This window comes from Pistacia vera, unplaced genomic scaffold (genome assembly GCF_008641045.1).
Source record: "Pistacia vera cultivar Batoury unplaced genomic scaffold, PisVer_v2 Contig65, whole genome shotgun sequence".
Taxonomy (NCBI): Eukaryota; Viridiplantae; Streptophyta; class Magnoliopsida; order Sapindales; family Anacardiaceae; genus Pistacia; species Pistacia vera.
Genome location: NW_022196501.1, coordinates 282,166 through 302,929, shown reverse-complemented (window position 1 = coordinate 302,929; position 20,764 = coordinate 282,166). Strand labels below are relative to the sequence as shown.

At 34.4% G+C, this 20,764-nt stretch overlaps 2 protein-coding genes across 2 annotated transcripts; both read left to right on the top strand.

Annotated features, from left to right (window-relative positions):
• The first annotated feature begins 9,501 nt into the window (after window positions 1-9,501).
• On the top strand, window positions 9,502-11,981 carry LOC116111742. The gene is made up of 5 exons (XM_031397889.1): window positions 9,502-9,613; window positions 10,033-10,094; window positions 10,214-10,306; window positions 11,202-11,367; window positions 11,554-11,981. Exons 1-5 carry the CDS (start codon window positions 9,502-9,504, stop codon window positions 11,862-11,864), a joined length of 744 nt encoding a protein of 247 aa, XP_031253749.1. The 3' UTR covers window positions 11,865-11,981.
• A 324-nt stretch (window positions 11,982-12,305) lies between these two features.
• On the top strand, window positions 12,306-16,778 carry LOC116111782 (probable zinc metalloprotease EGY2, chloroplastic). Its single transcript, XM_031397931.1, has 12 exons — window positions 12,306-12,629; window positions 12,718-12,784; window positions 12,978-13,127; window positions 13,756-13,806; window positions 13,904-14,014; window positions 14,324-14,398; window positions 14,488-14,593; window positions 14,741-14,834; window positions 15,076-15,229; window positions 15,668-15,875; window positions 16,124-16,284; window positions 16,365-16,778. Exons 1-12 carry the CDS (start codon window positions 12,475-12,477, stop codon window positions 16,611-16,613), a joined length of 1,581 nt encoding a protein of 526 aa, XP_031253791.1. The 5' UTR covers window positions 12,306-12,474; the 3' UTR covers window positions 16,614-16,778.
• The last annotated feature ends 3,986 nt before the right edge of the window (window positions 16,779-20,764 follow it).

Genomic DNA, 20,764 nt, shown 5'->3' with positions numbered 1-20,764 from the left:
AACTGATACTAAAGGGGGTTTAGTTTGATTTTAACCACACAAACCTTAAGATCGAGTTTACATGCACTAATATGAGACTTGGTTACAGAGTACTAAATCATGAGTCAACGACAATGGCTCCAATAACTCCATGAGTAATACTACACTTACAAAGAAATTTTACAAAGATCTCTATACAAAGTGATGTGTCAAAAAATGAATGGAATAGTGAATTTAATAAGTTTGACTTTTTATTTCACTCTTCCATTCATTTTTTGCCACCTCACTTTGTATAGAAATCTTTGTAAGATTTCTTTGTAAGTATAGTATTATTGTAACTCCATAGCTAGCTTAGTGAAGACCCCACCAAATTTTGGTAAATCATTCTCCAACCTTGAAGCCTCAATCAACACACTCTCCATGCAGTCTTCTTCTTTCTTGGCCATTGCTTGCAAGTTCACCATCAAACTCTCAAGCCTACTCTTCTCCATTCTATGATTTTCAGCCTTTATCTTTAGCCCTTTTATTTCAAGTTGTGATAACTTAAGCTCAATCATAACATCAGTTAACTCCACCAATCTTCTCCTCAGTGGTATCAAATTGTACCCTACATTTTGCAACTCCTCCATCGTTTGCCAAAGTCTTTTAGCCTTGACCCAAAAATCCACATCTTGTAAAAAATGAATTTCCTTCACGGTTTCTTCAAAAATCTGATCCCATGTAGATATTAACCTCTCTCGTGTTAGTTCAGAGAAGTTTCGAAGTTGATAAAAATGTGGGTTTTGAGGTATTCCATTCAAGATTCTAGTAACCGTTGTCAATGGTAAAGGCGAGTTTTTCACTGGTTCTTTATTTGCTTCAACTCTTGTTGCTTTCCTTTGCTTGACCTCAACTGAAGATGAAGAATCACCATAGTCTGATTTTGTCTGAGATGATGACTGTACTGATGAAGACCTAAAGGCCGGTGCTGGTGCAGCATTTGTGAGTACACAGCTGGGAGATGCAGTTGTACTGATAGCGGCTGTGCTACTATTATTAAAACTAAAAGGAGACGACTGATTTGCCGGAGCTTGTGTCGACACGGGGGGCGCTTCACTTCGAGACAGTTGTTGACGTATACGAGAATTTTTTTTCATTTTTTGTTTGCTACTTTTAGTGCCAAAAACTCCACTGTTATCCACGGCTGAAACATGGTTGCCATTATTATATTAGAGAACGAGAGAGAAGACATACAACATAGGATTGAGTAAAGCTCAAAGTGATATACATACACAACATATATTTACTTACTAGATGTTGAAGTATTGATACTTAAAACATACTCGTGTGACTGAAGGAGAGTAGAAATTCTTACCAGTTGGTGTTGAACCGAAACACCAAGGGTTGATGGGTGCTGAAACAGTACTTGTCATGGCTGTTTTTTAAGTAGATGACTAATTAACAGGTGACGATCCAAAGGGGAAGCAAAAACAGTTAACATATTTGAGTGATCGAGATTAGAAATACTTACCAGGTACTGAAGCAGAACTCCGAATGGTGAAGGGTAATGGTGGAACTGTTGTCGAGGCGGCGATTTAAGAAGAGAATGAAGCTTAATTATGTCTATATATATATATAGATAAATTTGTGTGTGAGAGTAAGTAGATATACTTACCAATACTAGATGTTGGTACACAGATAGAGGATCCTGACTCTGCCGTCATGGGTGGAAAGTTGGAGAGAGCTGCAAATTCATGAGACAATAAGAAGCTCAGTGTATTGTAAGTACAGAAATATAGTGTTTTACTGTAGAGTGAGTGTGTTTAAGTACTTACAAGGTTTCGAAACTGAATCAGGGACGCCAAAGGGAAACGATTGGAAGTCTTTTGCCATGGCCAGAAGAGAAGCCAATTTCTGTTTCCTTCCAAGATATACATGATGAAATGGTACATATATAAATATAAAAAAAAAACACTTATGTAATTCTCATCAGAAACGGGTATTGAATGTTGATTGCATTGGACTTGGTGTTAGCCGTCAAAATTTATTAATTGAAATTGAACGTTTAAAATTTCAACACTGAAAAGTATTAATTCTTTAATGAATAAGTAAAAGAGCCTTTTCTCAGTCATGTTCTTTCCACTCCTCAAAGCAGGAATCGCCGCTCACTTTTGTTTGGGGTTCCAGTAATTAAAGTTTATTGACACCTACACCGCCTCAAAGTATCGATAAAAGAAGTTATATTTGGAAAAGTTTGTAAATAGCCACTTACACCCTTGCCGTCTCTTTTGCCATTAAAAATAGATGAAAGGCCAAGTTTGATCGATGTAGTTACAAATTTGCCCATGATTTATTTGTCAAAAATCAAAATATTAAATTTTTTGATAAAATATCTTTGTCAAAATTTTAATTATATTAACTTTAACTTTTTTTCAATAATTTTAAATATGAAATTTAATATCTCTAATATTACTTTAAATATATTAAATTTGATAATTAAACATAAAATATTTTCACAAAAAAGCTTTGTTAGATTTTCATATTAATGTTTATGTATTATACAAATAAATGCTATATGAAATGCCTTGAGCAAAGTGTTAACGTGTTTAATTTTATAATTAGAGGCCACGGGTTCAAGTCTTTTATGTACCAATTTAACGTGTTGAAATGTCATTCTTGCCCTTTCCCATCCATTTTAGCTAGACTTGACAAAATGGTTGGGTTGGGTGGGTACGGATTGGGTCTAATGGGTACGGGTAAAAAATGACTGATTCTATACGAGTTCAAAATATTGGACCTGTACCTTACCTTATGCGGGTATAGGTTGACATGCAGGTACTCGCATTTTCTCACTCTAGTTTTCAATTTTTGTAGTTACACCCTCACAATTTCTACAGTTTTTTATTTTTTGCAGTTAAACTCCCACAACCGAATACTTCATATTCAATTTATTTCAACAAAAGAGTTCCCAATCAACTCATTTTCAAATCAATTTAAAACCAACAAGCATATAGAAAACAAATGCATAAAGTCATAAACACTAAAACATAAATACAAATACGAACACAATAATTAATTTATCGGCCAAAAGAGACAGCAAGTTCAAGTGTCATTCCTGCCCTTTTCCCATCCATTTTATCGACCAAAAGAGACGACAGGGGATGTAAGTGACTATTTCCAAACTGTCTCGGGTGTAAGTATATTAACCCACTAATTAATTAACTACTGCCATATGAATAGCCTAATACGCTAAGGGAGAATTATAATTTTATCATGTATATGGAAATAACCTAAATACGCTAAGGGAGAATTATAATTTTATCATGTATATGGAAAAAACCTAAATACGCTAAGGGAGAATTATAATTTTATCATGTTAGGGAGTAGGGACGTCAATTTCGAAAACTAGTATTTTATTCTGCAGTTAACAGACGTTTGAGTAAATGTGACGGGAAAAAGAGTATTAGAGTAATTTCCTGCATGTTTGGTTTAATTTTTATCCCTATTCTGGATCCTATTCTCCAAATAATGTTTGGTACAATATTCTAAAAATATTACCTATTTTTTTAATTACATTTTAACCCCATAAGGTTATAATTTCACTAAATACCCCTGAAAAAAAGTTTAAAAATTACAAAAAACACCCCCATCAACCCAACTTGTCAGATTCCGGCAACCACCGTCGGTGATAGCCGGAATCTGTACAAAGGCCTAACTTCCGACCAGAAATGGCCGGAAGTTCACCGCTGTGGCCTTTTCCGGCCAAATCCACCACGGATCTGGCCGGAAAAGGCCAGATCTGGCCGTCAGCGACGGTCAATGACGGCCAAATCTTGGCGTCGTTGACCGAAAACGACGGCCAAAGATGGCCCTCATTTGGCCTTTTCGGCTGTCGACGGCCATAACAGACCGTAGATATGACCTTTTTCGGCCAGATCCACCATGGATCTGGCCGGAAAAGGCCATAACGACGTGTTACGGCACAGATCCAACTAGTCTGTGCCGTAACGAAATTTTCCGGCCAGATTCCGGCGGTGGTGGCCAGAATCTGACACTGCAGGTGGTGGGGGTGTTTTGTCATTTTAATGTTGGGGCTTTAGTTAAATTAGTAAACCTAAGGGCTTTTTTAAAATTTTAAAATTTACCTCGTAATACTCCCATATCCAATAACCCAATACTATCCCTAAAATCCTATCCAAAATACTAAACCAAACGCACCCGAAGGTTGCGACTGTTTATTTGGGCATTTAGTGACCACCTCCGTCCTGAATACCGATTCAAATGCATTCTCAGTAATGTTGCAGTTATCCTAATGAATTCCAATTCAAATAGCTGAATTCGGTATAATTATCCAGTTTTGCTCAGCCCAACAACCACATTTATAAGTAGCCTAATTAAGCAATTAATTTGTCACGGAAATCAATTTTGGGCATCGGACAGGCTGGATTTCTTACGATTTTCTTTCATTGATAAGCAATACCGATCTGCTTTAGTATCATATGGATGTAGAAAAAGCTTATGGAAACATCTTTTTTTCATCTATTAAATTAGTTCATATATTTGTTTCGCGTGCTTGTGGAAGAATTCAGTCTTTTCAACCTGAAGATACAACCTAAATAACCGCGGTAATATCCTGAAATATTGAATGTAATTGCTAATGAAATGCATGGCTGTTCTAAAATTGAAAGAAGTGATTGCAGTAAGCCCTATGCACCCCTGCCATATATTTTCTTTGTATTTTCAAAATTTATGTTGTTGTTTTTCCCTTGAAATTTGGGTTGTGATGTGGATTATGTGTTAAAATCTGTAATCATGGTTTGTTGAAATGGGTTTTAAAACGATTTAGGGGAGAGTCAATTTTTTTTTTTTTTTCGTTTGTGTCGTTATAGTGGTGGTGAGCGGCTTTGAATGGGTTTTTTTGTTATTTCGTTTGTGAATTTTGTGTAGTTTTGGTTTGATTAATTGGTTTTGAAAGAGTTTCCCTCTTTGAAATTTAGAGACGGTGTTGCATGGGTTGTGAAGGGGAGGAGTTGAAGGATTCTGGCCATGGGAGGAGGGGAGTTACTTGCATGGTGAGGAAGAAAGATGGGGCTCGAGGGAAGGTGAGGGTTTTAAGGTCATTCATCTATTCACTGTGAAAACTAACGAAAAGTGACTAACAGCAAGGGGTCATGAGTAATACTGATACCTAGACTTGATAAAACAGGTCCAAGTTGGAAATAATGGGCCGGGTTAGGGGGCAACCCTAACCCGGCCCGTTAAAGAGGGCTCAAACCGGCCCGCCTGAATGGCGGGCCGGGTTGAGCCCAACCCGCCAGCAACCCTCGGGTGGGCCGGGTTACACAATGGTAACCCGGCGGCCCGCCGGGTTGCTAATTTGTCCTCTTTGCAAGAGGCCCGCAACCCGGCGGGTTGCTGGCGGGTTGGTGTTGGCCCGAAAAAAAAAAAAAATTGTAATATTTTTTATTTTTTCAATTACACTTTTACCCTTGAAATCAGCCGTTTATAGCCGTTGGAGGGGTCTTTTTCGTCATTTTCTTTCCCTATTTTTTTCTATAAATTGGACCTAAACTCTCATATTTTTCTCACAACTCAAATTCTCTCATTTTCTCATATTCTCATTCTAATCTCTATTCTCTCAACTCTCAAGTTTCAATTATTCATTTATTTCTTAATATTTTTGTTATCAATTTGCTCTTATTTTATTTTATTAGGTTTTGCAATTTTCAATTCATATTTCCAATTTCCATATTCCAAATCTCTTTCTTTAATTTTTATTTCTTTTACATCATTTTTTTTTTCAACTACAAGTTACAAGGTAGATATTTCTCTCCATCAATTTCAATGAGGAAGAAAACTATATCCTAGTCCTAGTCCCGCTGATTTTACTATGAATGCAGGAGATTCAAATAGTCCCGCTGTCCCAATCCAGTCTCAGAATCCGATACACCTCAAAATATGCCGTCAATTCCAATAGCGCCCGGTGGTTCTAGAAGTCGTCCTCGTAATCGTCGTCCTCTCCAATTCATCTCAAGCTGAGGCGGGATCATAACTGCCGTCGAAGCGAAAACAGACACACATCAGACGTTGGGCGCATTTCGACAAGTTTTACGAGACAGAAAATGGCGTTCAAGTCAAGAAAGCAAGATGCAAATATTGTGCAAATGTTTAAAGCTGATTCAGGTAATGGTACTAGTACTTTAAAAAGGCATGCTAATAAACATATTAATCAACATGGAAATAGAGAAAGCAATCAAACTCAAAAACTAATATGGGTACTACTTGGCGTTATAATTCTGATGTATATAGGGAACAGTTAGCTTATATATGCTGCATCTGATCAACCTATTAATATGAGAAGATAAATATTTTGAAAGATTTGTTCAAAATTCATTTTTTCCAGGATTAAAAGTTATTCTAAAACTGCAACTAGAAATGATTTAATAAAAGTTTAAAAAAATGAAATTAGAATTAAAAAATAAATTTCATACTTGTCATATTAGTGTGGCTTTAACTGCTGATATTTGGAGTGGTAGAGCTAAACAAGATTATATGTGTGACTAGTCATTATTTTGATAATAATTTAATTAAATAAATCTTTATTGGATTTAGATTAATGGATGTGGATCATGTGGTTTAGAAATCTATAATAAAATTATGAAGTTTTAGAAGATTATGATATTATTGATAAAGTGATAAGTTTAACTTTAGATAATGCAAGTTCTAATAGTAAAGCTATAAAATTTTTTCAAATAATTATTTTTTATATAATAATTTGAAGTTTTTTCACCAACGTTGTGCATGTCATGTTTTAATTTAATTGTGAAAAGTGGTATGAAAACAATTAAAAAAAATATTGATAGAATTAGGGAATCTTTAGCTTGGATTACTAGTCGTAATAAAAGAAATGGGAATTTCAAGAAGCTTGTATAAATCAAATATGTCTCCTAGAACTTTTGCATTAGATATGCCTGTTAGATGGAATAATATTATTTAATGCTTGATCATGTTTACCTTATGCTAATATAATTAGTTATTTTGTAGCAAATAATAGAGGTCCTCATCTTGGTAGAAAATGATTGGAAGAAGTAAAGTATTTCATTCTTTTCTCAAATGTTTTTACCAAGCCACTTTACAACTTTCTGGTGTGTATTACCCTACTAGTCCATTGGTAATACATGCAATTATAAAATTTCGAGTTATTTACAAAAAACAAAGATGATGAAATTTTACATGCACCAATAAAGGCAATGGAAATTTTTTTTTTGAAATATTGGAGACCCGTTCATTTTCTTTATTGTTTAGGTGCTATATTTGATCCTAGAATTAAATTAGCACGTTTAGAAAATGGTCTTGACAATTTAAGTGAAAATTTACAAAACGAATCATATATCAATCAAATAGGAGAGGTAAAAAATAGTCTTTTCGAAGTAATTTCCAATATGAAAAAAAGTATAGGAACCCGCAGTCGCAAAGAGGCGAAATATCCAGAGAAGCTGTAGCAGAAGAAACAAATGAAGACTTATTCTCTTGGAATGCACTGAATAGGCCGAAGAGGACCCGAGTCTGAAGCACAGCCTCCTCTTCAGACACACCACCACCACCAACAACAAACTAATATGCTGTCCTCCATGGAGTCGCAGAGTAAGAACTTCAACAATATTTGGCAACCCCCGAAATGTTTTCAACAAGTCACTTTGATCTCTTAGAGTATTGGAGAGCCAGAAAAGTATTTTTCCGGTTATCAAGACTTGCCTTGGATGTTTTCGCTGTTCCTATCTCAACCGTCTCATCCGAACAAAAACTTTAGTGCAAGTGGAAGGATTTTAAATGAAAGGAGGACTAAACTTGCTCCAAAAATGATTGAAGTCCTCACATGTCTTCGAGATTGGGAACGATCGCGCCATCAAGATCAATACGAGGTTATCGACAATGCTTTAGTAGAATCATTTCAATTTTGTAATATAGATGATACAGATGAGGGAGGTCCTAGTGAGCCACCCCCAATTTAGTTGTTTTGTAAAATGTAATTTGTAAATTAATTGTCAATTATTGACTCTTTTTTCTTTACCAAGTTTTTCTCCCATTGGGTTTTTCTTGGTGAGGTTTTTAACGAGGCAATAATTGTTGTAATTTCTTATTTTATTTTTTGATAAATGAATAAGTCTAATTTTTCTTATATTACAATTTTATTGTATTAAAATTGAATTAATATTTGAAATGTTAACAAAAAAAAAAAATTGAATTGAATTGAATTATTGATATTTGAAAAGTTAACTAAAAACAATTATATTATAATTATTTATTTGAAAAGATAAATTAAAAAAACAAAAACAAAAAAAAAAACACAAAAAAAAAATCGGGCTAACCCGGTCCGGACCGGGCCTAACCCGGCGGGTTAGGGCTGGCGGGCCGGGCTGGGCCAGCCACTTTCCCTATTGGCGGGCCTAACCCGGCCCGTCTTGTTGGCGGGCGGGTTGAGCCTAGCCCGCAAAACATGAACCGCCGCGGGCTGGGCCGAACAGATTACTTTTCCACCTCCAACTAATATTTTGTACCCGTATATAGACCCGTATTGAATTTATATCCGTTTGAACCTGACGCATACCCGATTCACCCGCCCCTTTTGCCAGGTCTACTGATACTATGGGATTTAAAATTTAATTTAATATCCCTTTCAGGCGATAGTTTCGAAAAAGTTTTCGTCCCGGCTCCTGCAGACAGCAGTGCAATTAAGTTAAAGCAGGGAGGTCTTTGTTATTAAAAAATAAAATAAAAATTCAAATGTTATTCGAAGCTTCTTGGAAGCATTACCCTTGGAAAGGACACATGTCCTTGGGAAAATGGCCAGAAAAATCTTGCCTTTCCACATTTCTGTATCGTCAGTCCGGCGCAGTGGCGCTTAAGCAGTGAGGAGAAAGTTGTGAACCCCAAACCGTAAAAATCATGGTTTGAAGCTTGGACATAGCGGTCTTGGAGAGATTTCTGTATGGCCAACAGAATCAAGCACGTGTTTAGTTTTTCTTTTCGTTCTTTTTATTGTGGTTTGTGCCCGACTGTAAAATGGGTTCTTGTGTTTTATTATTTTTTTGGATAGGCAGTGTTTTTCTGTGTGTCCGCGTGGGCTCATTAAAAAACATAAAATAATGTTAGAAAATTCCTTCTCATCTTCCATTTTGTTTCGGTTAAGGTAACAAACACGACAACAGAGAAAGAGTTTCAAGTCCCAATTACGACAAGAAGGAAACCATAAATCAGGTAATATAGGTCCCTTCAACACGGAAATTTTAATGTTCTTTTGGGTTTATATTGTGTGGAATGTTTGTGTAGGTGATGCACATTTGTTTTAGGATACGTTTAGTTCAGTGGATGAGATTACTAGGAACGTTATATTAATGAAAATTAGATTATCTTGAAGGTTATTGAGAATCTTTAAGAAAATACGTGATTAGTTAGAATAAATCGGTGAATGACCGAAATGGCCAGAATAGATTTTACCATTTCCGACCAGGTCTACTGATATGATCGTTTTTTGCCACCAATATGGCCATTCCGGCCATATTGGAGCCTCTTGGGACAATCCAACCACTTCTGAGCGGCTGGCAGTGGTTTGTTGACAACAGGCAGCAAACTGTGGGTGGGAGTGATGGCTTAGGTGAGTTGCAATTAGATTTGTATAAAAAATGAGACTATCTTGATAATCTCAGACATTTAAGAAAATTGAGGTTATTAAATTACCTCCAATATTATAACAATAACTATTATTGTATCGAAAGATTACCGAATTCTTATATTATTTGACAACCTAACGTGATAATTAAATAATACAAAATGACATAACCTCCGTAATACCATAACCCCAATCAACTTGGGTTATCTTTCGTGAAAAACAGTTTTAAGTTTTTTGAAGGCACATAAAGACTGACTAACAATGGCACCAAGAAGACGACCAAGAAAGGTAATGTCAATGGTAATCAACTCACATTTCCCTCACTTTCCCACGTTCTTTTTCCCAACAGGTCTTTTGTTTTTTCTTTTTCTTTTCATTTCATTTTTCTTTGGTTGGTTCTCCAGAAAAACACTCGAATGGTTGCGGCGTCAATGCTATGCGAACCTATGGTTATGAGGATGACTTAGTTCTCAAAAAGTGAATGAACTTTGGATGTGAGTATATATTAATTAATTATGTTCACAATGCTTTTGAAAATGGGTTTTTGTTTTGACTTCAAAAATTGTGGAGTGGGTTTTGGTCTAGCTTTACGTTGGAAATTGGTCCTTTATTGAAGAAAGTTCTTACCAAGTCCTGCTTGAAAGCATTCTTGATCAAGAGGAGCAGCAGCAGCAGCAGGTAATTTTTTTTTTCTCAATTCTGTCTTTATTTTCTGTTATGCTGTTGATGTGGGAGAGGTGGGAAAGTTTTGACTTCACTTTAATTTTAGGTGTTATGTAATCATTCATTTTGTTCAGCAAATCTCTTTCATTTTTTTTTTATTGGGATTTGGGATACCAAATAAAATAAGAAATGAAATCCAGAGTTTTTGCTTTCTAACATTAAATTTCTTGAGTGCAAAATGGAGGCTGAAGTTTTGATTTATGATAATGATAAAACTGGCTGCTATTTTATTTACATAGTTATCTTTTAAGTCCCTATCTGCTGACACTTTTTCAGCCCCAAGTTTTTTCTAATCCATATTTAGTTTTCCAGTCTTTGTATTTGTTTGACCGAGGTTTAACTTTATGATCTCCTAGTTTAGTTTGAAATAGTGATACATCTTGTTTAGATTGTCATCTCTGTCATACTATAGCTATTGGTGGAGGTGATTGTTGGCTTGATTAGAAGGTCGGCAGAGAAGAAGGGAGGGAAAAAAATAGGGAGAAGTAAAGAGAAAAGAAATGGGAGAGTTTAAGAGAGAGGGGGAGGTAAACAGATTGAATTGGGAAGAAAATCAACTTTCATTATTCAACCGTTTATTGAAAGTAAGTCTTACTAAAAGCAAAAAATATGATGCTATTTGTAATGGGGCAGTCCTCTTTGTAGGAAAACTAAATCTAAATAGATAAGTAATAACTTAAAATTAAAATACCCAAGTTCCCAAAAAATTTCCAGAAGTGATGGTAGTTTAAGTTTACCTCTTCTCTTTGCCAGTAAGATTTTTTTTTTTTTTTTGGTAAGAATATTGTATTATTAAGGCTAGTTAAGTGTATTGACAACATTGTTTACCTTTTTTTACCCTTCAAAAAAGAAAAAAGAACTTGCGAAGGAGGAAGCCATTTATGGATCTTCAAGTGGCTCTTCGGCTCTTGTCTGTGCTGGGGCTTTAAATGTTGCATTGCCAACCAATGAAGTTGAGGATCCAGCATCACAGATGGATGGCATTTCTGAGACTTCATTAGTGATTCACAAATCTGGTACGTGGCTTTCCATTTTTTCTCGTGTCTTAAGAGTGTAGAAGAAAGAATCCTTCTCTGCAGTTCAGTCACTTAGATCATGCCCCATTTTATGTACTATAGACTTCTGAATTCCTTTCTTCATTTAAAGTAAAATTGCATCAAAACCATACCTCTGAATTTCATAGTTATGCTCTTGATTACTAGATGACAACGTTGACACCCTTGTCCCACCATCTGTCGAAGGAGGTAGCTCTCAAGACATCAACTTGGACAAGAGCTCTGAAAAAAGACTCACAGCTTCTCCAAACGCCAATGAGTCCAAACAACCAGCAGACGGCTTTCCAATTAGGAGGCGCAGACCTTACCATGGATTTATCAGCAATGGCCAGGACGAGCCAGAGCTTGTGGATTTTGGGACTCCATCACATTCTGAGGAGTTACAAAAGGTCCTTTTTGGGAGGGTTGTGTGGAAAATACACAAGACTAGGTGGGACTTGAGGCCTGAGGATATGTAGCATTTTGGTCTCACTTTAAAGTGTAAATACATGGTATTAACCATTTCCCCTATTTATGGGAGACAATTTTTTTGGAATGACTTGAAGCAAAACAATATAAATTAAAATAGTTGGGAAGATATTGTTAAAAAATTATTGCTTTATGGGAATTACCATGAAATTAGTACACTATCTAAGACTATATTTGATATTAAAATTCAAAAGAACAGTCTCCTTTCTGAGCTTTTGGAGTTGGCTCAAATTTCTTGAATTCCTTGTATTGATTTTAAGTTTCCACCAAATGTTTGATAATATTAAAATAACCCTTCAAACAAGAAAAAGTATCAGCCAAGTCCACGATTTTATGATATGACACGTGTTAATTTCTGATTGGGAATTCCAGGTTCGCCTTTTGATATTATAAATATCCAAAAATAAAAAAGAATAAAAATCATTGGGCGGGTATTTAACCAGGAAAATAAAAACAGATAATTTCCAATGTTGTTTTAGTGTCAAGATAAGATTTCAAAAAAATCTCCAAATTTACACCCAAAAACCTTAAAATCTCCAGCTTTCATGACACCAATGTTGCTTCAATCCAACTAAAGCTTCTGTTTTTTCGATTACAAACATGAATATCACGATAAGTTTTCGCGGGAACTTGAGTTTGTTGCCACAGTGTAGTTCTTGCTGCCATGTTCGTTTCCAGCCATTTTTAGCTTCTTTTCATGTTCCTCGCTCAAAACGCTGTCGTTTTGCAAGTTTTAGTTCATACCAGGTTTCAAGGTAAATTTTAGTTTTTTTTTGTTTCTTAATTTATTTATTTTTTGGTGTCTCAAGTAATGAATTATTGTGTTTAATGTGTATTTTGCAGGAAGAAGAGAGAGATTGTTTGTAGAGTAACTGACACAGATACTGAACCAGATAGCAATAATGATAAGGTGATTTTGTCTTTGAATGTTCAAAATTCTTTGTTAAGATTCAATGCAGATAAAATGCATTTGTATGGTTTTTTTTTAAGCACGTATTTTGAATTCGGGATTGGGGCTTGGTTTTGGCCCTATAAAGCATATTCCTTTATCAAAATGTTTGTGTTTCATTAATTGATATTGAAGTTTATATGAATATATACAGGAAAAACAAATAAATGAAGATGGGGAAAACCCACCTGCTACTGATACCCATCAGAAAAATGACAAACCTGAGCTTGATTCGCAGCTTGATGCTGTGAATAGGGTAATCAACAATGATACAGAAACAAATGGTCTCGGTGGTGGTGTGCAGGTATTTATTTCTGATTTTTATTGAATTATTGCTAACCTAAATGTTAGTCAATAGATATGTTTTTTGCTGCATGCTGATTGGTTTAGTTACTGGTTAGTCGGTGCTATCTGATGAATTCAACTTTCCATGCTTTGCCTCAGTAGTTGAAATTGTGGGGATGTGATTTGCTTCATATTTATTTTCTTTTGTTGTCGTAGACTTCTTGATTTGCAAGGTAGAAATCTTGTTCAATGTAATGGCTTCGGGAAATTTCATTATAGAATAAGATATTGACTTTTTCCTGTAGCATTTAAGTCTATCAGCTTGTTCATGTTCTTTGAATCTCACATTAGATCATTACTTTCTGACCGATTGTCTGAGAGACATCAAGTTTTCACACAAACATTGTCGTGGCTAGGATATGATCCCAAGACCTTTTGTACAACTTGAAGAGATCTTACTAGTGCGCTAGCTTGAACTCGGAAATAAACACTAGTTCCTTACAGAAGAGGTTGTCTGTTCAAAGTTTTTGCACTTGTTTAGTTTTCATTACTTTCCGATGATGAAGAAAAAAATTGATTTATTTTGTTGAGTAGGGCATGATTTTTAGTTCCTTTGATCCCTGTTGTATTATATTTGTTTGATGCAGGATGTCAATGATGTTGAAGTTGCTAGTGGATCCCCTTTGCCAGGTGTAAAGGTGATTATTCTTACCGCTTTGAAGTGTCATGCATTAGAACACAAATATTATCTCCATGTCTTCTTATTTCACCTCTCTTCATTTATTTCCTGAACAGCCACAGCAACTGGATGAAGCAATGAGGCTTCCCAAGGAAACAATAGACATTCTTAAAGATCAAGTATTTGGTTTTGATACATTTTTCGTGACAAGTCAGGAGCCATACGAGGTGAGTAGATTATTTGGATAGCTTTTAATGTCTTATTTGCAAATTTCCTGTGTAAAAAAATTTAAGTGAAGACGGTACAACTTATGGAATTTGGAACCTGGGTTAGAAACCTGATGTTTATAACAATTTTACGTTGAAAATTAGTAATTCGCTGTTCATTTATAATATGGTTCTAAAGAAACTAAAGTATTCTTGTGAATTATATAAAGGACAATCTGTGGCAGTTTATGTTTCTATTTTCAAGTTGACTGCTGATTTTTTATGGGGTTGTTTAGGAGTTATTTGAACCTGATGATTTACTTCTGCTAGGCTGGAGTTTTGTTTAAAGGAAATCTACGTGGAGAGGCTGCGAAAAGCTATGAAAAGATATCAATGAGATTGCAGGTGTAGAGATCAGCATGTATCCATTCTAATGTTGTCAAGATATTATACTTATCTTTACTAAAATTAATTATGGGTCAATGTATACACAGAATAAATTTGGAGATCTGTATAAGCTTTTTCTTCTGGTCAATCCAGAGGATGATAAACCAGTAGCAGTTGTAGTTCCAAAGATGACGTTACAACCAGAGACAACTGGTGATTTTTAGCTCTTGCAAAAATAATTACTTATGCTAACTATTTTCAGAAATTTCTTAGCATGACAGTATGGTCAGAAATGCCTGTTATCGAAACTTAAAAGGAGCTTGTAAACCATTATGTTTTATGTTATTTATTTTTTTACAGCTGTTCCTGAGTGGTTTGCTGCTGGTGCGTTTGGGTTAGTCACGGTGTTTACATTACTTCTTCGGAATGTTCCTGCATTGCAGTCCAACTTATTGTAAGAATTTTTCTGTCTTTTAATTGTCAAATCTTCAGCAAATACAAACTCTGGCATATGATTGACCCTATAATAATATGCAACAAAATTATCTCCTTCGTTGATGATTTTTGCACAGTTTATGTCTGTCTGATCTGTGGCTATGTAAACATTTGCTTTGAATGGTTAATATTTTTCTTAAGGTGAAATCAATTGCATTTTTATTTGCTTGACTGCAACCATAATGATTGTTGTGCTCCAGATCGACTTTCGATAATCTCGACTTGTTAAAGGATGGCCTTCCTGGAGCTCTTGTTACTGCACTTGTTATAGGGGTGCATGAACTTGGCCACATTATAGTTGCAAAAAGTTCTGGAGTTAAGCTTGGGGTGCCGTTCTTTGTTCCCAGTTGGCAGGTGATATATTGATTGTTGTTCTGTACTCTAAACTTTATGTTGGAAGGATTTCTCCTCCCTTTCCCCCTCCTCTCCCTCTTCTTGATGACGTTGAGATTTAGCATGGGAAAGTCTTTTTCTGCCATCTATTAATTAAATTTTGATTGTGAAAATCACAATTTTTTTTTTTAATCTTTTATAAGTGTGATGCACATCAGTAGCAGCCAATCTTAGTGTTAGCATGCAGTTTAAAGGCAACTTTGATGGAGCAAATATGTGCTGATCTTGCAATATCTGCTTGTTTTGAAAGGAAATTACATCAATAGTGATGCCCTAGTGGCAATCAACTTAGTTTGTACCCATTTTGGTCCAAATTCTTACCTTCTGAAAATTCTTTTACTGATCCATTTTCTGATTTTATTGGTACACATAAAATCTAAATGAATTCTTTTGATGCAGATAGGCTCTTTTGGTGCCATAACTAGGATAACAAATATTGTACCAAAGCGCGAAGATCTTTTGAAGGTGGCAGCAGCGGGACCTTTAGCTGGGTTTTCCTTGGGTTTTGTTCTTTTCCTTTTGGGATTCATCCTACCTCCCAGCGATGGAATTGGCATCGTCGTTGATGCTTCAGTGTTTCATGAGTCATTTCTTCTTGGGGGCTTAGGTAAGCATTTTACTTTTTACAGACATTGGATGCAAAGATGGATCATCCTGTGTGCATATGTTCAATTATTTATTAATCGGCCCATGCTTAAAAACTACTGTCACATCTGTCTTTTGGTAACGTGTTTCTCTCCCTAATGCTAATCCATTATTCTGTTTTCAGTAATTAGTTTATTATCTGACTTACCAAAGCTTTGGCTTCAAATAGTTAAAGAACGATGATACTGATTTTGGATTTTTCCTTTATAGCAAAGCTGCTACTCGGTGATGTACTCAAAGAGGGCACTCCCATATCTGTTAACCCACTACTGATTTGGGCTTGGGCTGGACTTCTTATAAATGCCATCAACAGTATTCCTGCCGGAGAGCTAGATGGAGGACGAATATCTTTTGCAATATGGGGAAGAAAGGTACCTCATCTAATATGTTAAACAATCTTTAAACTTTTGAGTGTGGTAAACTTGTAATGATCAAGCTAATTATTTATCAGGCTTCAGCTCGCTTCACGGGTTTCTGCATTGTGCTGCTAGGCCTATCCTCGCTTTTTAGCGATGTAGCATTTTACTGGGTGGCACTTATATTCTTCTTGCAGAGGGGACCAATCGCTCCACTCGCAGAGGAAATCACAGATCCTGAGGAGAAGTATGTTGGTCTTGGAATTTTAGTTTTGCTCTTAGGATTGCTGGTATGCTTACCCTATCCATTCCCTTTCACAGATGAAGTTATTTCAAGTTTCTAGTCATTCTTTTCATATATACTCTACTACCGTAACATACCCTTTTCGATAGAATTTTGAGAGTCAATGCTAGGAAGATTTGTCCAAACAAATTGTTCAAGTATACATCTTCCCTTGTAAAGTAGCAGAATTTAATTGAAAGCGACTTATCATGAATAATTTGTCGAATTTCAAGCCTTTCTTATGAGTTCAACAAATGCTAAAAAAGGCGGGAAATGTCCAAAAATCATCAATGAAAGGTAGGCGGAAATGTTGGATCAGGATAAATGATTCTTCCATTTTGTCAGCTGAAGTGATAACAAAGAGTAGTTGCATTTAAGTTTTGATTCGTAAAGCATTAAACATTAATGGAGTTGGCAGCTGAACAATAAGAAAGAGTAGTTGGGTTTATTGAGTTGGTTACTTGTCGAAATAGTAATACTTATTATATTCTCTCCAGTCTCTTTATGTTTGCCACACTGTGACTTAATTTCATTGCATATCCTCAATCAGAGATCGATAGATTCCAGTTTTGAACTCGGATTTACATGTTGATTGAGCGGTACTTGTAGAATGAGAACGCATACATGTGGTTACATGGCTTGTGAAAACATAACGAAGAAAAGAGAGTGAATTGTATAGACAGAGTTTTGAGTAGTGCTGAGGAAGAGTTGGATTGTTAATATAATGTTGAGGGTTTCAGAGGTGGGTCGGGGTGAGAAACAGGGGAGAGTTTCTAACCCTGAAAAGTTGGATCAGAGAGATAAATTAATCTTCCATTTTTTGTCAGCTGAAGTTGATACAAAAGATAAAAAAAGGTTTATTGACTGGCTACTAGTCCAAATAGTCAACATTATATTCCGCGTTGAGTTGTCTCTCTCAGTCTCTTTATGTCGCCATACGTGACTTAATTTCATTGATATCCACAGCGATTGAGCAGTACTTGTAGAATGAGAAAACATCACATGTGGTTCACATGGCTGTGAAAACATAACATAGAAATGAGTTTTGACTAGTACAGAGGAGAGAGTTGGATTTGTTATAAGTTAGTGGGATTTCAGAGGTGGGCTCGGGGTGAGAGACAGGGGAGATGTTTCTAACCATGAAAATGACTCTTCTCGTGAAGCTTATTAATTATTCTGTAAAGCTATTCTACTAATAAAGACATAAATGTTTTTCAGTCACCACTCACCACAGTAACGTGTCAAAGAGATGTCTTCACTACGACGATCACATTATAAATATCATTTACATATTATTTGTATATAATTATTATAATAATCAGTTGTTTTAAAATAAATATATATATTTGATAAAAGGTTAATATATAAATATAATCTTCCTTAGGCATAATTTAATAACAAAATTTTCCATATGATTATAGAATAATAAAAATCTTTGTGAAAGTAGGTTGATTAAGTAAATATTTATTATTATTTATTTATCCGGCATATTATAAATTCTAACGGCTTAATAATGATAAGATTATTTTGAAATATCAGCAGAATTTTATTATTTGAAAAAAAATAACTATATGTCTCTAATGTTCTAAGACGACTCAGGATAGGAGGAAAACACCTTCCTCGTTCATAACAAACCATCTTAATCACAAAACAAAAACACACGGAACGTCTAGGTTTCCCAAGCTCTTGAAAAACATGTTTGTTTTCTAGCCAATTGGATATTTATCACATGTTTTTTTTTTTTTTGGATAATTGGGATTCAAGTGAGAAAGTCTATTGAAATATCTTATAAAGTGCAAACTATATTATATACGGAACCTCAAACTGTAATATCCAAACCGTCCAGGTTTCCCGAGCTCTTGAAAAACATGTTTTGTTTTCTAACCATTGGATATTTATCACATGTTTTTTTTTTTTTTTTTGGGATAAGTGGGATATTGGAGAGAGGTTTTGTTTCGTCAACGTATTAATATGACATTTGCATCCTATAAAGATGAAATCATCAATCACGATAACAAAATCATGTGCATAATATAATTATCTCCATGTGATTTGATTTTAAACCAATAATTTAATTAATTTTACAAGTTTAATATTTTTACATTAATAGTATATATTCAATAAATTAATAGTATAATATAAGGAAACGATTTTTCCCATCTAAAAAGTTTCAAAATACTACTTTCTCACCAAAGTATATATTTTGTTTATAACAGAATACACTTTTCGTTCGATGGTCAAACAGAGAGAAAATCGATCCAGACTGTTGGAGCTTTTGAAAAAAGAAATTGGTGTCTTTTGGTGTGATAGTTAGATTTTAGAGGTTGAGATTGGTCAGAATCTAACTTAGAAGAGACAGTTACAATACAAATCGCTTGATTGTCAAGATAGCGGAAGTAAGATTTGAGGGGTTTTAATGAGTGATAATCGAGAAAGAGAATGATAATGTATGGATGTATGTAAAGATTCTAGAATCGGCCGATAATTGATCGGAATATAAAGTTTGGATAGAAAAATGAATTTAAAATTTTTTGATAAAAAAGTGTCATTGCGGTCAAACTTGGGTGGGAAAAGTAGTTATATGAGTTTAATATTTAGATAAGAAGGAATAGCATAGTACAAAAAATACGGATATAAACACAGCCATATCTTTTCTCGTGGGTTAATTATTAAAAATTTCAAGATCTGACCCCCACCGGGCACCGTCACTTCAAATTAAAATACATGTATGTACATTTAATTGCTGTGATTTCTGAAACAACAATTTTAATAATTAATATTTAGATCACGTTTTTCAGCAAGTAAAAGATTCTTATATTTGATTCTTATAGCTATGGCCTATGTGTTGTTTCATGTTCTAGTGGACGAATGATAATGAACGTACGCAAAAAAAATAATACAGTTATCGAAGAATACGTACTAAATTTTTACATCGAATGATGTGATGTATATTAACCATCGATTAAATTAATTCATAATATAATCGTAGTCATGATTTTGTCACGTTATTCGGTGTATGAATTGTGTGATCCTTAATAACTATAGTATTACTCTAAACTATATGTCATAGTCGCCAGTTATGAGAACAAAAAAACCATGCTTTCTGAAATTGATGTCAATTTGTCCAATTATTTCCAATCAATTCCAAGTAAAATTTGACTCTTATATATGTTACCGACAAACAATTTGACGAAAAACGTGTTATAACGTTGTCTTTTAAAATTGATATAAGTCTACGTATTATGCACTCTTTGTTATATTAACGTGTTATTATGGATTCTATGTCATTTATAAAGGTGAACATGAATATAAAATCACGTAAATATGTACTTTTATGTAAGATGATTTATGTTCATATGTATTTATTATTACGCTGTGTGACAAATAAAAATCGGATTGTATTTTTCTTTTAAATTCTAAAAATAAAATAATACTCTTAACAAATCTCTTTCCAATAATATAATATTTACATCCATTATAATATATTTAAAACCTAATTAAATATTTTCAGTTCAAAATGTCTTGATCATACTATACTATATGTGGGTTTCTAATTTTAATATATATTCTTTCTAAAAAACACAATTTACTTGAATACAAGTGGGTAGTTGTCAATTTATGTGTTTTGTCCATGTCCCTTTCAATCACTAAAGTCATTATCGTAATATTTAGCCCTCTAATCATATATAATCACTCTTCAAACTCCATAAATTTAAGATTAAGACAAATTAATATTAAATCATCCATTAATCCCATCTTTACCCATCTCTATTTATTATCCAAAATTTAAGTTAACAGCAACTAAAAAGGCCTAATTTAGTGGGGAAAAAAAAGAAACAATATTCTAATTTTAAAAAAGATAAAAATAAAAGAAAATAAAAACGACCCCGTTTTAGAAAGATTAATCTATTTTTCACATTCACAATCACAACAGCCTTAACTCCGTTCTGTCAGTTATTAAATATTGGTCAGAAAAATCACTCATAAAAATATATAAGAGGGTTAGAGATTAATCACCTAATTCTGAATTAAGAGAGATTTAATAACTCTCTCTTAATAGTGTTCTACAAATTCAATTAATTAAATCTCAGAAATCTAGAAGCCATTGTTCTTCAAGTAAAAAACTTCTTCATCTACGATGTCAGGTTTGTGGATTACTACCATATATATTATTTTATTTTATTTGCATTAAATGATATTTATTTATATTTA